This window comes from Vombatus ursinus, unplaced genomic scaffold (genome assembly GCF_900497805.2).
Source record: "Vombatus ursinus unplaced genomic scaffold, bare-nosed wombat genome assembly UNPS02014841.1, whole genome shotgun sequence".
Lineage (NCBI taxonomy): Eukaryota > Metazoa > Chordata > Mammalia > Diprotodontia > Vombatidae > Vombatus > Vombatus ursinus.
The window spans coordinates 36,197,213-36,214,977 of NW_020954619.1; the positions used below are offsets into that span (position 1 = coordinate 36,197,213).

Below are 17,765 nucleotides of genomic sequence, written 5' to 3' on the forward strand. Positions count from 1 at the left end.
GAAGAGAGAGTGAGACTGATGACTTTGTGTAACTCTATTTCACTTATGTCCAAATGATGTCACTTAAAACTCCGTGGTGTCATTGATCCTCTTCCAAAAAGGACAAAGAACAACAGCAGCTAGGCAGACAATTTGAAAATAAAACCAAACAAAGGAAAGGTAAAGAGTGTAGGTCATTATTCACAATCTATTTCAATCATATGCCTGCCTTTACTATCACGAGTACTACCAATCCGCAGGTCTGGTGCTTATTTTATCCAGCAAAAAACCCTTCAGTCTTCCCAAAAGAATGTATCCTGGCAATATCAGTTTTCACCAGCATGCTTTATGAGTTAATTTCAATTCCATAAATTCTTTATTTAGGTAATTACACTATTCATTACCAGTAACTGGAAAGCATTTGGCAGTGAGGTAACAGAGACTCTAGGGATTTTTTTTTAGGGTTTTCTAGTTTGTTTTTTTAAACTAGAGTTTTAATGTTGCTCTTCCTCTTAGTAGTCATGAATTTATAGACAAGCCATGCAACCTCACTGAATCTAAAAAAGAGGATGGTAATGCCTACAACTGTTTACTTCAAAAGGAGGAAAGTATTTTGTAAGGTAATTATAGCTGTAGAATTTTGAAGTAGGTGGAGAAAGAGTATGGAAAATGCTAATAGTTTTCAAGAAAGGAATATAGTAATAGTCACCCCCTGGGAATCTAAGAAGTTTCATACCCATGCTCTTCCCAAAGGATAGTTCAGTGACCTACAGATCATGTACTTTGAAGCTGCAGTCACAATCGAAAAAAAATGAATTGATAACTTTTGATTTCATGATATGAAAAGAACTAGTTTTGTCTACAAGCTTTTAATGAAATTTTTCTAAATGTGAGTATGAAGTCCCATTACTCAACTGTTGCTTGCTTTTTATTATTGCTGTTGGGGTCTGGGGTTGGTTATTGGGAGAGTTTTCCCACTTCTAAATTCCGAATCCCAGTGAAGGACAATAAAACAATAACAACAACCCATAAATAATTCAATTTCTAAACTGTCAATCAGGGAAAGGTTTCCTACTCTTCTGTGGGCCAACAAAGATTTTTCCATCAGTTAAGTGAAGCTTTAGAATCAAAGTGTTTGATTGGTTTTCTCCCACACCTGAGAAAGCTGTGGAGTTTGTGATGCTGCAGTGCAAAGATACTTTGTTGGGAGAAAGGGAGTAAAAGTCCTGGGGGAGTAAGGTTCCACAGTGGGTCTGCAATAATAATACCAGCTCACATTAAATGGCACTTTAAGATTTGCAAGGCATTTTAAGTATATCATTTCATTTGATCTTCACACCAACCTTGTAAGATAAGTGCTATTATTCTCTTTATTTTACAGCAGAGGAAACTGAGACTCAGATACTTTCAAGAACCACATAGGAAGTAAGGGAAGGGGGAGGAAGATAACAAGCATTTATTAAGCTCCTGCTATGTGCCAGGCACTATACAGACATTATCTCTTTTGATTCTCACAACCACCTAGTAAAGGAGATGTTAAAATGATCCACATTTCACAGTTGAGGAAACTGAGGCAGAGCTAAGTGACTTGCCCAGCTAGTAAGTATATAAGGCTAGATTTGAACTCAGGTCTTCCTGACTCTAGGACCAGCACATTATTGTGTTACCTATCTGCCTCTGAGGTGATATCTGAACTCAGTCTTTCCTGACTCAAAGTCCAACACTGTTTCCGTTACCCTACACTGCCCCTCCAAAGACGGATCCCCAATCAGAAACCCATTTTAACAATGGACCCTATGGAGGCAGCTAGGTGGGGCAGTGGATGGAGCACCAGCCCTGGAGGACCTGAGTTCAAATCTGGCCTCAGACACATAATACTTCCTAGCTGTGTGACTCTGGGCAAGTCACTTAACCCCAATTGCCCCACTAAAAAAACAAACAAACAAACAAACAGTGGACCCTATGGACCATACTTCCTTTCAGGAATGAGAGTTGGTTTTACATAGATTGGTTTCATTAACTGATTCAATTGTCTAAAACCTACCTAATTCCTTGTGGTAAACATTTAGTTCTCAATGGAAGAAGAGCACAGAAAATTAATTGATGGTGGAGTCTTATTTCTGAATTCTCAGCATTTACTAGTCATTCTTTGTCACTTTCCATCATGTACCTTGCCAGCTACAGTGCCTAGAATTCTTTTCTGGTCGACTCACTTTTAAGATGCCTTAAGACATCTTAAATATGTAGGGTTTTTTGTTTTGTTTTGTTTTTTAATTACTGGGACTAGCAATTTTCAGGAGACAATATGAGTTGAGGTTTAAATTTAAAATTCTGAACACAATTCAGTCACAGGTTCAGAAAACAGTCCTCTTTTATGTTCCCCCAGATAGACTAAAAGGATTAAGAATTTGTCAGGTTCTGAAGACAGATATCCTATACATTCTTTAAGGTGGCCTCAAATACCATATCCTCCATAGTCTTTTCTATCTACCCCTGGTAAAAGTAAAGTACTATGATTAGTGGAGGTAACCAGCGAGCACTGGACGTGAAGTCAGAGGAGATCTGGGTTCGAATCCTAATTATATAATTTACTAACTATGTAACCATGAGCAAATCTCTTAATCCTCTCTGAGCCTCAGTTTGCTCATCCATAAAATGAGGATAATAATAACACTTGCATTACTCATCTCACTGAGCTATCGGTAGAGAAGGCTTTTATAAAACTTAAGGCATGATCTTTACAACTTTCATTATTAAAATCTCTCCAAGGGGTTGTTTTTTATATTGGACTTCAGCTACCAGGACAGTGACTCAATTTTCTGGGCCTCAGTTTCCTCATCTATAGTTAGTTTCCATGGTGTCCCTTCCAACTCTAAATCTATGATTCTACCCTGATGAAGTGTAACACAGTACTGTCACACTTAGAACAAGAAATCTCTGCTGAGTTTATAACATTTATATTTTTATCTTTGTTCCTTGACTGGTTTAAAAAAAATAGCAACTCTATCTTCCTTCAGCTCTCTCCTAATAAAATGGAGATGCTGAAAACTAACTTTGCTGAGTTATATGTGGCCTGAAATGTGTTGCCATTATAGGGTGGTATTCACCCACTTAACACAAGGTCAATGGGTAAAATCATCCCTTTCCAGATATGGAAAATGATCCCTTGAAACTCAAAGCCATTTTCCCTCCTTATGTTCTTGCCAGCAATATCTCTCTGAAGCACGTAGCCTTGGCATATCACTGGACTCACCATGCCTCATTATGTGGGCACACAGTGATACATAGCAGGAGTTCAGAAATAACAGAGTTTCAGAAAACCACTGCTGATATGCAACTCCCCATTAAATGGGGTCCATCAGTGATAGAAGCAGATAACATCAGGACTGAAGGGAATTTTTTTTTTGTTATATTATGAGTAATAGGAGAAATTGGCATTGGCTTTTTAAGATAATTTTAGCTGCATTTGGAGCATCCCCCAGGTGCTCATTACCAGAGCATACTGTGGCTCCTCTTAATAAATGTCTTAAATTAATTCACATCACTTCAATTCAATAAATAATTGTTGTCAGTTAATGAATTCTAAAATGTTTATATAATAAAATAAATATTATACTATACAGTGTAAAACATGATGCATGTATCTATAAATGGAGAAAGAAATGGCAAATCACTTTAGCATCTTTCCTAAGAAAACCCCAAAGGGGGTCACAAAGAGTCAGACATGACTGAAATGACTGAACAACAACAAAATATAATATATGTACATAAATAAAATTAATACATATATATGTATAATAAATGATATATGACACAATAAATATAAGAAATATTTACTTAGGATCACCATACAGATTTAGAACTGGAAGAGACCTTGGAGTCACAGAGGATACTTCCCCTTATTTACAGATGAGGAAACTGAGACCAAGAGAGATTAAGTGATTTGAACAAGTTATTATGCCAATGATGGGCCATGAAAACTGGCAGTAAGTCCCTGGCCTCAAGAACTTGGTGTGTTGAAAGAGGAGGGGAATTAGACATATAGATAAATAAGTGAGGACACCGGACTTGGAGTCAGGAAGACCAGGGTTCAAATCCTGCCTCAAATTATCTGTGTGACCTTCAGATCTATAAAGCATGGGGATAGGACTCTTATTGCCTCTAAGATCCCTTCCAGATATAAACCTCTCATTGTATAGTTATAGGAGCAAAAGAGAGATCCAGACAAGTGTTCTAGAAGGGAAAGCTCACTTTTAGCTGTGTCTGGGAATGTGAAGAGAGAATCAGGAAAGGCTTTACCTGAGCTAAAGGAAGAGATGAATTTCAGCAGAAGATAAAAAAAGGAATATTTTACCAGTAGAGAGGACAGCCTACACAAAAGAAGAGAAAATGAAGAGTGAGGAATGAAATTGGGAAAAATTTTAATAGTCTGATGTAGTATGTGAAAAATATTAGAATGAAATAAGACTGAAGAGATAACAGTAGTAGTACAAGTTAAGGAGATGGATGAGGATAGAGACTAACAAAGGGGATAGGTGATAGAGAGGAACACCTAAAAAGTAGTAAATAGTATTGTATAATTTAGATCTGAAAGGGATGTAAGACATTCTCCAGTCTAGCCCCTATTTTCTGAATAAAGAAACCGAGTTCCCCTGGTAGGTGGCTTGCTCAAAGTCTCACAGAAGAACTAGGGTGCTTAGATTCCAGATCTTGTATACTTCCCATTACACTATACTGCCTTTTATCTTCCTTCAAATTCAGATGCATCCAGGAAATTGTAATCACAGTTGCATATCCATTCTTTCATGCAGCTTTCTGCCAATGAAACATTATCAAAGGGAATGGAATGCCTGCCTTTCTACCGTTCCTCTCCAGCCTGTGGCACTGGGGATCAAGGAAGTCTCTTTGGAAATCTGTCCAAATCAAATCCAAGGCAACAAATGAATAGTTTAACATCCTTCCTTGATGCTTCCACTGTTTATAGCAGCACACCAGCTATAGAACAGAAGCTGAGGAATTTGACTAGCGAGGAAGGGCTGCTTCAAGTCAATACACTCTATGAAGATGGAGGCAGAGAGTATTTGCCTTTTGTGACGCAAGTCCCTTCACCCTGTGCACAAGCTCTAAACACAGAGGAGTCTGAAAGAATAGAGTGCTTTTTGGCCGGGGACAGCAGGGCCAGTGAGGTAATCTCCCTGGCTGCCATGCACACCCTTTGGCTGAGAGAACACAATCGCCTGGCCAAAAACCTAAAGATACTGAATGCCCACTGGAGTTCTGAAACCATTTACCAAGAGGCCCGGAAGATTGTGGGGGCCCTGCACCAGGTATGTCACTCAATCCACTGAGTTTATGACCCTATCTATACTTTTCTTCTGTCACTCCTTTGCAGTTACCGTCTTCATTTGAAGAGCTTTGGGTTTATTTTTGCAAGGAGGGAGAAGACAAGAAGAAGTATTCAATATCTATTTCTGCCACTAGATAGCATCAAGTGTTGAGACCTTGGGCAAGAAGAGATCATGTGGCCCTGGAATGGACTGGATGAGTTCTAAGGTCTCTTACAGTTTAAATTCTATGATACTGTGTCATTTACATTATTTGGGACTCAGTTCTCTTATCCATAAAATGAGAGGACATCAAAGTTCCCTAAGTTCTAGTACTAGTATTCTATGATTCAAGCTGCCTCATTTTTTAAGACTTTTCATGCAAGAGACCTTAACACTGAATTAAAGTCACAACAATAAATGAGGGGCTATTATGTACTAAAAATAACAATTTCTTAATGATCCTCTGAATATTTATCATCTACCAGTCTTCCTCATTTTTCCTATTTGAACCCCAGAACTGTCACTCAGGTAACTGAGGGCAATGTTTGATAGTACTTTCTGTCAATGTATTTATCCTTTCCCTGGTGGGTCCTCTTTTATGCTAAGTAATTCCAACCTTTCCCCCTCTAAGTGTCAATTTGAAAGGATATTTTTGCTTTCCTTTTCATTCTTAATAAAAAGGATCAAAATAATGAACTTTCCACACCAAGTTTTCTAAGACTAACCAGACATGTTACCTCTTATTAGTGACCTGAGGTGCCTAAGATAGACTTAATGTCTACCTCTATCCTCAGAGTAATGGACTAGAGGTTAATTGTTCCAGAAGGAGCAATGGGTTTCCTCAGTTAGCTCTAATACTTATAATGTATTCATCCAGATATTTAAATAAACTGATATTATATCTTTTGAAATGATCCAATCATTCACCCAATATAGATGATGACCCTTTGGAAACAGGCCTATAGAATAGAGCCTTGGTTGAATGTGATTATTTATTTTTACAAAAAGGATTATATTACATATTAAGGATTGAGCCTCCTGCTGACACTTAGGGTAATTGGGCTGAATCAGTGATGCAGTATTGTATTGGAAAAAGCATGCACTTTGGAGCCTTAGTTTGGATTCCTATATTTGCCACATAAGCAATTAACCTTTATTTCTTAACCTGCAAAAAGGTTTCCTCACCTATAAAATCAGGATAATATTGGTTATACTTCCTATTTCAAAGGGATATTATGAGAATCCAATAAGCTAATGTATAAGAAAGTACCTAATATACCTAAAACCTAAAATTATTATACTTGTTAGTTGTTACTATGTGAGTAATATGTGTAGTAATATTGCCTGGAGTAAATAAATTAGCAAATCTAGAACACTAGTCTTTTTGGAATTGGATAGGGTTTTAAAAGTCCTTTAGTTCAATTATCACATTTTACAAATGAGGAAACTGAGTTTTAGAGAGGTCTGGTAATTTGTCCAAAGTCATATCTAATTGATTTCAGAACCCCAGATATGAAAGTACTGAAGGAACTTGGGAAAGAGTCATATAGATTTTAAATATTTAAATGTGATATGAAAATGTAGGCTTTGGGTTGTGATTTTCAAAACTAGATAATCCCTAAAATCCCTTATAGCTCTAACAGTCTATGAGCCTGATTTTAACCACATGCAAATATTAGAACAGTATTTCACATTCACAAATGTGAAAAAGCCAAAGCTTTTTTTTTTGTTTCTTTCCCCTCCTACATATAAAAGCTTGTTGTTATTAATATTTCAGGCCTTTTTCTTCCTTTAGCTATTTTCTACATCATATTCTGTTTATATTCTTTAGCTGCTAATTTATCATTTCACAATCACATTTTCTCTTGGCAAATTTTGTAGTTAATGTGTCCTTTTCCTAACATTTTACCATTATATTTGAATCTTTAGGAAAATGTGATATTAACTTTCCCTCTAAACCCTCCCCTCTTCATAACTTCCCTCTTTCTGACAAGGGCAACTCCATTCTTTTGATCACCCAGATTTGTAGCATTATATAGTGACCTCATCTGAAAGTAAGTACAATATTTTATGTCTGGCACACCTCCTCCTCTATTTTTAAAATAAATTAATAGAAATATATTTTCTGCCCCCCACCCAACTGAAGAAAAAAAGATAAAAAATAAATTTCTTGTAACAAATATACATAGTCAAGCAAAAACATATTCCTCCAATTGCTATTTAAAAAAAAACATGTTTCATTTTACTACCAAATATATCACTTTTCTGTCATGGATAGCATATTCCATTCATTATTGCTTCCAAGATAGGATTTGAACCCAAGTCTTCCAGACTTCGTGTATAGCACTCTATCCACTAAATCATATTGGTTTTTCATACTTCAAAGTGCTACATAAATGTGAGCTATTATTATTGAAAGACCAGGTCAAGTGCCATTTCTCTAAATTTTATTCTGACTCAAAGAGAATTCTTCTACAGTGATTTTTAATTCAAAAATATTTATTAAATATCTATTGTGTGCAGAGCTCTATGCTAGGCTCTGCATTGATATAAAGTTGACATGGACCAGGACTTTGACCTCATAGAATTAACAGTGATAGTATCAAAGCATACTAGTATACTTTGATAGCCCACTATCAAAGAGATATAGGATGACCAGACTACATTATCATATGCCAAAGTTCTTTGGGGAGTCCTATGGAATAAAGGAGTTGGACTAGAGGATCTCTACCATCCCTGGCTAGTCCAGATGGTACACAGTAAGTGCTTTAAAATATTTATCTTAAGTTTCCCAGAACAATCACAGAATTACATATTCATAACTAGAATGGACATTATGGTTATCTAGTCCAATTTAAATATCAAGAAACTGAGATTCAGACAGAGGAAGTAATTTACTCGAAATCACAGAATCATTATTGAAACCTAGAGTCTCTGGTTCTAAAATTTTCTTCTAGAACCTCACTCCCTCTGCGACCATACCATGAATTCAATTTAATCCAACAAATATGTATATGTGAAAGTTCTTGTGTTGCATGTTGGAGATATAAAGAGACAAGGGAAACAATGTTTACATTCATCTCACCCACCAGGATCTCACATTCTATTGGAAACCATATAATCAATAATTTTAGTACAAGAAAAATAAAGAAGAGAGTGAACACTAACTAATGGACTGATTAGGAAGGACTTCATAGAGGAAGTGGCACCTGAGTTGAATTTTAAAGGAAGCTAAGGATTCTAAGAGCCAGGGACAAGGGACGAGTGTATTTCAGGAGTGGTGAAAGGTTTGTGAGAATGCAAAGAAGTGAGAGATAGAATATTTTATCCGGAAAAGGGGTCCTTGAGTATTTGGTTCTGTCCTGAGATAGGAAACATATTAGTCCTATGGGGCTTCTCTGCCTCTCAAAAACTCTAAAAGTCACACAAAGTCTTTATTCCCAAATAATAATAATAATAATAATAATGGCAAATAATAACAATAATGATGAGGACAATTTGATTTAACAAAAACCTAAGAACTTCCTCTGCAAGAAACTGGGATTCAAAAACAAGTAAGAAACTACTTCCTCACAAGCTTACATTCCACTAGGAGAAAAATGATCACAGATATTTATATAGTGCTTTGTAGTTTCACTAAGTGCTTTGCTTACAAGGTTTCACTCAATCCTCACAACAGTCCTATTAGGAAGATGAGGCAGGAATTTTTCCAATTCTGTAGATGAGAAAACTGAGAGATTAAATGACTCGCCTAAAGCCATGTAGATTATGTTTTGGGAGGAGCTTCGATTAGTAACAGACATGGAACTCATACCAGATCTTTCCACTCCACTCTTGCTAATACTTTATATCCTTTCAGTCAAAGGCAGTCAATAACAGAAATTTTTTTCAAAAATTTTCTTTCAATACTCATTGAACCATAAATAGATATTTATATTTTGTATGTATTACCTATGCTCTCTGTCACCAGCTAGACTGTAAGTTCTTTGAAGACAAAGATTGTGTCTTGCACTTTTCTGTATGTCACATATACTTAGTGGGCAAAACAAATATTTGATTATACAGAGAGTGAGCTGTGATAAGGTCTCTGGATATTCAAAAATTTGAATTCAATAATATAAGAATTGGTAGATGGTGCAGTGGATAGAGTGCCAGGCCCGGAGTCAAGAAGGCCTGAGCTTGTATCTGTCCTCAGACACTTACTAGTTTTGTGACCCTGGGCAAGTCACTTAACCTTATTTACTACAGTTTCCTCATTTGTAAAATGAGTTAGAGAAGGAAATGGCAAACTACTCCAGCATTTTGCCAAGAAAACCCCAAACAGGGTCACAAATAGTTGGACATGACTGACGTGACTGAACAACAACAACAATTTTTAATATGACAACCATTTTCTAAACTAAAGAAAATGAGAAATAAATGTTTTATTCTTCCTCCCCCCTGCCCTTAGAACAGGGTAAGTTACTTAACTGGTAGTCAATCTACCCTGTTATTTAGGAGGGCAAAACAATTACTTCACATGACTTTATCATTGACCACATTGACACATTGATCACAGAACATCAGTGCTGGAAGGGCCTTAGAGTCCATCGATCATAACCCATGACTGTAACAAACAAGGGAAACCATCAGAGCTACAACATTCTTCTCAGTAATTTCAGAAGAATTAATTAATAGATGACATTTCTATAATGCTTTAAAGTTTACAATATGCTTTTACATATGTTATCACATATGACACTCACAACAGTCCTATGAGATAGGTGTTCTTATTATTCTCTCTTTACAAATGAAGAAACTGAGGCTTAGAGAGATCAAGTGATTTACCCAGGGTCACACAGTTACTTAGATTCTGAGCTGGGAATGGAACCCAGGTGTTATTGACTCCTAACTGAGTACTCTCTTCACTATACCATGTTGCCTCACAAGAATTACCAGGATAATTTAAATGTTAGATGATCACTTCCCAGGATTTTCTAAAGGTTGTTTCTGTGCAAATAAGTATTAGAATAGATAATCTTTCAATTCTGTGATACAAAAGTCTGTGATTCTATGGAATTTTTGATTATTCATTGACTAGAGTAAATAATGTCTTCTACACATTGGCAGATAACTCGAGTATGGTAGATTATATCTGATCATGAAGAGAAATCTGGATTTAGATTCAGAGAACTTGGATCTAAATCCTGGTTCTGTTATTTATTAGCCATGTTACTTTACCTTTCTTTTTTCTTTACTGAAAAATGAGGGTCTGGCTCAGGTAGAGCTAAGATGGCTGAGTACAGGCAGCAACCCAGTTGAACTCTCCCAACATTCCCCTCCAAACAACTTTAAAATACCTCTTCAAATCAAATTTTTGAGTGGCAGAGCCAACAAGAGATCAGAGTGAGATATTTTACCAGCCTAAGACAACTTAAAAGGTCAGTAGGAGATGGGTGGGCACTGACTCAGAGTGCAGCATGGTAGCACCAGCAGTGGGTCTAGGAGGCAGCTGCAACAGTGGTAGCAGCAACAGCAGCAGCAGTATCTTCAGGACCTCAGTCAGAAATCATAAAGGAGGTTGCACAACTGTTCAAAAAGAGATTCAAGGGAACTCTTTGCTGGCTCCAGATACAGTTGGCGCTGATTGGCAACTGTATTGCCCATAAGCAGATTGGGTCATAGTTCCAAGGTTGAAAGAAATGCTTCTTGTAAGTCACAAGGGAGAAAGGATCCTGGTCATAGTTCAAGGGCCAAAAAGAGCACTAATACTTGGGCTTCAGGGGAGCAGGCACCCTTCCTGGGTTAAGACCAAAGCCCAGACCAGAAAAGCAGTGATCACACCACCTTAAACACATCAAAAACTTGCAAACTTCCAGAACTAGCTCTGAAAAAATTAACACAAAGAAGTTTGAAGCTTGGGACAGTGCCTTCCCAATCTCAAAGCAGAATCCAACTTAAAGTTCAAAGTCAAGAAATGGGCTGGAAAAATAAACAAACAACAACAAAAAAAACCTGACCATAAAAAGGTACTGTAGTGGGAGGGAAACCCAAGATAAGAACTCAGAAGACAACAATATGAAACCAGCTACAAGCAAAGCCTCAAAGAAAAACACTAATTAGACTCAATCTCAACAAGAATTCCTGGAAGAGTTAAAGAGAGTGGTAGAGGAAAATTTGAGAAAAGAAATGAGAGTGAAGCAAGAAAATTATGAAAAGAGAATTAACAACTTGGCAAAAGAGGCACAAAAATACTGAAAAAAAAATTTTTAAGCCCTTTAAAAGCAGAATTGGCACAATTCGAAAAGAAGCACAAACATTTACTAAAGAAAAGAATTCCTTTAAAAGCAGAATTGGTCCAATGAAAAAAGAGGTACAAAAGCTCACTGAAGAAAATAATTCCTTAAAAATTAAAATTGGGCAAGTGGAAGTTAAAGCCTCCATGAGACATCAAGAAACAATAAAAATAAAGTCAAAAGAATGAAAAATAGTAGAAAATGTGAAATACATCATCAGAAAAATAACTGACCTGGAAAAATAGATCAAGGATACTCCTTGAGAATTAGATTGAGAATCATTGAACTACCTGAAAGCCATGATAAAAAAAAAAGCCTAGACATAATATTTAAAGACATTATAAAGGAAATGTACCCTGATATCTTAGATGCAGACAGTAGAATAGAATTTAAAGAATCCATGAATCACCTCCTGAAAGAGAGCCCAAAATGAAAACTCCCAGGAATATAATAGCCAAATTCCACAGCTCCCAAGTTAATGAGAAAACAATTCAGGTAGCCAGAAAAAAAAAATTCAAATATCATGGTGTCACAGTCAAGACTAACACAAAATTTAGTGATTTTTCACATTGAAGAAACAGGGGGCTTAGAATATGATATTCTAGATGGTAAAGGAACTAGAATTACAACTAAGAATAACTTACCCAAAGAAACAGTACAATCCTTCGGGGGAAAAATGGGTAGTTAATGAAATAGAGGATTTTCAAGCATTGCTGATGAAAAGACCAGAACTGGATAGAAAATTTGACATTCAAATAGAAGACTCAAGAGAAGCAAAAAAAGGTAAAGATTCAAGAGTAATCATAAGGGACTCAAAGTTAAAATGGTTACATTCCTACATGGGAAGATGATACATTTAACTCCTAAAAAACTGATCATTATTAGGGCAGTTAGAAGTTGTCTACATAGACAAAGGACATGAATATGAGTCTATTATGTAGGGATAATCTCAAAATAAAATGAAGGGGTGAGAAAGAGAAATACATTAGAAAAAGGGTAAAGAGTCACACATTAAAGAGGCATGCAAAAATAACTTTTATAGGGGAAGGGAAAACAGGGGAGGTGGTGGGCAATGCTCAAACCTCATTCTCATTGGAATTGGTTCAAATAGGGAAGTGGAAATAAGAAGTGCAAGTGTGTTTTGTGTGATTTCACATGTATATGATATTATTTGCTTATCTTCTCATTGGATGAGTGAGGGGTGAGAAGGAGGGAGAGAATTTGGAATTCAAAATTTTCAAAGAAAAATGTTTTAAATAAATTATTTAAAAAAAAAGAAAAATGAGGGGCTTGGAATACATTATAGTTGCACATATTTAGATCTAGAAAGGACCTTAGAAGTCACCTAGTCCAACCTCCAACCATTTTCTAGATGACCATCTGAGATGCATGGAGGTTTAGTGACTTGCTCAAGGTCCTAAAGCTGAGATTCAAATCTTAGATTTGATTCTCTAATTCCAAATTCAGCATTCTTTTGCAGTACTATATGACTTCAGATGATGTCAAAAGTCCCTTCCATCTCTAGAACCTATGACTTTTTTGTTCTTTTCATGTAAGATCAACCAGTCAATAAACATTTATTAATCACTCACTATGTGCCAGGCATTGGGCTAAGCACTGGGGTTACAAGGAAAGTCAAAAGACAGCTCCTGCTCTCAAGGAGCACTCTAATGTGACATTCAATGTGAAAACAAATACGTAAAAACAAGATACATAGAGGATGAATTGGAAAATTTCATTAGAGCAAAGTCACCAACATAAAAAGGATCAGAAAAGCGTTCTTGAGGAAGGTGGGATTATAACTAGGACTTGAGGAAACCAAGGCAACCAGGAGCCAGAGATGAAGAATGAGAGAATTCTAGATAGGGGGAACAGCCAATGAAAAGTACCTGGAGTCTTGGGTTGGAATGTCTTGTAGGAGGAACAGAAAGAAGGCCAATGTCACTGAATCAAAGAATATGGGGGTTGAGATGTGGAGAAAGATGTAGAAAGACTGGAAATGCAGGAGGGGAACAGTTTATAAAGTGCTTGGAATTACCAAATAGATGGTTTTATATTTGCTCTCAGTCCCAAAGCAGAATTAAGTAAAAGAGAGCCACTGGATTTGATTGACTTTGAAGTGACATGTATCATATATGACATGATTGTAAGGTGACTATAGGCCTAAATTAGGAAAAAAATTTACAACCCATCTAGTTAAATAACCTCATTTTAGAGATGAAGAAATGAAGTCTATGGAAGTAAATAAATGCCCAAGATCATAGGAGTAGCAAGAAGCAAAATTGGATTGGAAGCCACATCTTTTGACCCAAATCCAGTGTTCAAATGAGGTTTAAGATCCTTTTCAGCTGTAATTAATTTGGGGTTTTTTTGCATATCTTAACAAAATAGTTTATTTTATTTTTATTTTTAACAAGTTTTATTTTATTTTAGCAAAATAACAAGATAGGCTAACATACATTTCAGACTAGATGGTGAAGAAAGTAGTAAAAGAGTAAAACATACTTTTTTCCAAACTCTGTCAAGGTCAAGCATGGAAGATGAAATCCAGACACAATGTAATTATTTAAAAGAGCATTAGGTGTCTATTTGCAAATGGCTGACTTTGGGGATTAGTGGTGCTATGTAAAACTGTAATACTAAATTCACTCTGACTTCCCTTTGTCATGGTTGCCCTCCTCTGGGATAGGAAGTTAAATACCTGGTAGACTAGAGATAGCAAAGTTGTCACAAACCAAGTTTACACCTGATCTCAACATGAGCTCATTGTCCTAGATATAAATGGGTTGTCTGTTTCCCTTCCATTTCAATGAGATGAAACCAGTAAGTGTCAAATGAGAATATTAAAAACCAAAATGTTCATGCTATGAATGTAAAAAAACACACTAACATTATTGGGAGATTAAGGGGCAGCTCAAAACATTTGCCCTTGTAAATTGTATCCCATCATCCTGTGTGAGGCAGCATCTGCATTACAAAGTCACAGCAGCTGGCTTATGATTTGAGAAATCCACTAGACTTATGGGGTGGGCAGGGTGGGAATCAGGGTGGGTTAGGAGTATGGATATCTGCACAAGGCCAAATTTGGATGGGTTGTGCTAAACAAAATAGAATCAATGCCACAATCTAAAATTTTCTGTGATATCAATAAACAAGCAAATATTTCTTAATTACCTACCACATATGGTCCAGGCACTGTGCTAGGCCCTGAGGCTACAAATACAATAAATGAAACAATCCCTACTTGCAAGGAATTTCTGGAGATTGTAAATTACAGGAAATCTAGAACAAAGAGTGTTTTATTTGGATCAGGCAGCTGATTTCATTATATTAAAGAACACCTGGTGAGAACTCTACCAATGCAAACCTGTGCCTGCCCTGCAAATTAAAATCTTGCAAAGTTGCTTGGAGGTCTGAGAGTTAAATAATCTGGGGTTACATAGTCATTATATGTCCGAGATGGGATTTGTACAGTGACTGCCTGGCACATAGTGAGTGATTAATAAATGTTTATTGACTGGTTGATCTTACATGAAAAGCCCTAGTACATGGTAGGTACTTAAATAAATATTTGTTCTCCTCCCCATGGGTTTTTTGGTTTGTTTCTTTTTTAGCTATATATGCAGACCTGCAGTGGGATGATTCTACTGGGATAAGAATAAGAAAAATAACTGTCACATAAGGAGTTGAATAAAAGTTTGACTACACCCATGATCTCAATGAGAATCAGTATTTTTTCCACCAGTAGACAACACAACCTATCCACATAACCCATCCATCCTATATGACTTTTACACAATTCCTTCCATAATCTTCCAATAGAAGACTTACCCAATATTTTAAAGACTCTCCTCTGGAGCTTTTAAGAAATCACAGATACCAGGGCTATCTATAGATAGACATTTCCCATTTGATTATTATCTCCTCTGTTGCTACATCACTGACCTACTTGTTTCTCTGATCATACATGTCCTTGAGGCTTTCTTTTATGCCATTTCTTACATGTAATTCATCATGATAATAATCTATGGCTTAATTATACCCAACACATATCTTTCCATTGCTCTTTGGTTTCCCTGTTATCATGATTCTTCTGAAAGTGCTGTGTCTTAGGATTTTCAATCATTTAGCAACACCTCAAGGAGAATGATGTTAAAAAAAAAGAAAGAAAGAAAACATGGTGTTTTTGGCAGAAAGTCAGAGAAAGAACTATAGTTTGCCAAATTAGATCCATCCTATTACTTTCCACCTGTTCAATTCTGGTCCCAGCTCATTATTTATTTGTAATGTTCCTCCAAGATTTTTAGCTATCAAGGGATTAAGTCAATAGGCTGCCATCCACTTGTGTCATAATTTAAGCAAAGTTTAGTCCTCAATCACTTGTTCTTTTCTGAAGGATCACCAAGTCTCATTTCTCTTGAGTGATCTTTGATCTTAAAGAGGAGGAGCCATGGTATTCCAGTGTTCAATGTACTTAGCACAAATCCCATATCATCCACAAACCAGAACACCTGGAAAACATCATCTGCTGGGAATCCATCTTCCATTTGGAATTTGTCCAGGATATCCTACAAGACAATGGTTAAACCATCAATATATGGATACATATATTACTCCTAATTCCCACATACTATGGTTCAGCAAAACTAGCCTTCTCTCTGTTCTTCACACACAGCACTCCTCTCATCTCCATATCTTTGCACTGACAATTCCTAATGTCAGTAATGGATGAGATGCACCCTGCCTGGAACTCATTTTCTTCTCAATTCCTCCTCTTAGAATTTGTCACTTCCTTCAAGACTCAGCCCTTTTACCACATTCAACATGAAAATTTTCCTGATCCCCCAACTGCTAGTGTCCTTTTCCCCTAACTACATTGTAATTAACTGCCTTATATTTATTCTTTGTGTATTTATATATGTACATGGCTTCTCATAAAGAATATAAGCTCGATGACAACAAAGATTATTTTCACTTTTTTGTATTGTCGCGATAGTGTCTGAAACCTAGTAGATGCTGAATAAATGTTTGCTTATTTCTTTTGTTTTGCATACATTTGTAATCTGTCCCTTCCACTGCTTCCCTGCAATTAAAAAAAATAAATAAAACCTTTATCACAAACATGAATAGTCCAGTAAAATAAATTCCCACATTGGCCATACCCAAAAATGTATGCCTAACAAGTGCATTTCAATGGGCTGAGATACAGATAGATAGAGATAGACAGATAGATAAATATAGATATAGATATAGATATACACATATATATCATATGTAATATATATATATATATAAAATTCTTGCTCTGTCTTTACTTGATATTGACACACAGAGAATCATTGAACAAAGATTTCAGTATGGATTTATTTATGGAGGAATTTTATAAGATTTAAGTATATGCATGGGAGGCATCTTTTTAGAGATTTTAAACCTAGATTTTATTCTACTGAGTCAAATGTGTTTTTATGATCTATGAGCAATAAATATGGTGGGGTCTTATGTGAGTTACACAGTAAATTAACTATAAAGATGTATTCTGGTATAGAGAATAGTCTATTAAAGTTTGCCTGTTGCCTTTCCATATTCTTTTCAAGCATATTCTTAATATATTCATAGATCATAAGATTTATGGAGATAAGAAAGTTGCTGATTTTTTTATCAAGTTAAAAATAAATTTTAAAACACTATTATCTGTAACCACTTCCATTCTTTTGGAATGTTCCTCTTTGAAATATATTGAAAACTAACCAGTGGGTGGCTCTGGGTATATTTTTTGTATATATTTATGTAACAAGAATTTTGGGTCAACTCTTATGAATAGCCTCACTGGGTGATCATCCCTGTATCTACTAGCCACTGACAATTTTCTTTATGCATTTCTATCCCAGATCCCAAAGTAATCAAGAGATATACTCTGGTATTTTCACATTAATTACCAAAGTTGCAAACAACTCTCTCATAATTAATTTTGAGCCACCACCCCACTTTATTAAATATTATTTGTTAAATTAACAGGAAAAGGAACCCTTTTTTCCAATTAGCTTTCATTTATTTTTCTACATATATCAAACACTGTAACTTCCAAATCTTAAAAATCTTTAAGGTTACTATGGGCTATGTAACTTATAAACAATAAAACAAAGATACAATTACTTAACAACGTATGAGTTGTGAGAAAGATCAC

At 36.0% G+C, this 17,765-nt stretch overlaps 1 protein-coding gene across 1 annotated transcript in view; it reads left to right on the forward strand.

The window, feature by feature from the left end:
* TPO (thyroid peroxidase) overlaps positions 1-17,765 on the forward strand; it is a 206,482-nt gene that overhangs the window by 74,386 nt on the left and 114,331 nt on the right. Inside the window, exon 7 of the mRNA XM_027840445.1 lies at positions 4,791-5,306. Coding sequence (XP_027696246.1) covers positions 4,791-5,306 — 516 coding nt within the window. The remainder of the gene's footprint in view (positions 1-4,790; positions 5,307-17,765) is intronic.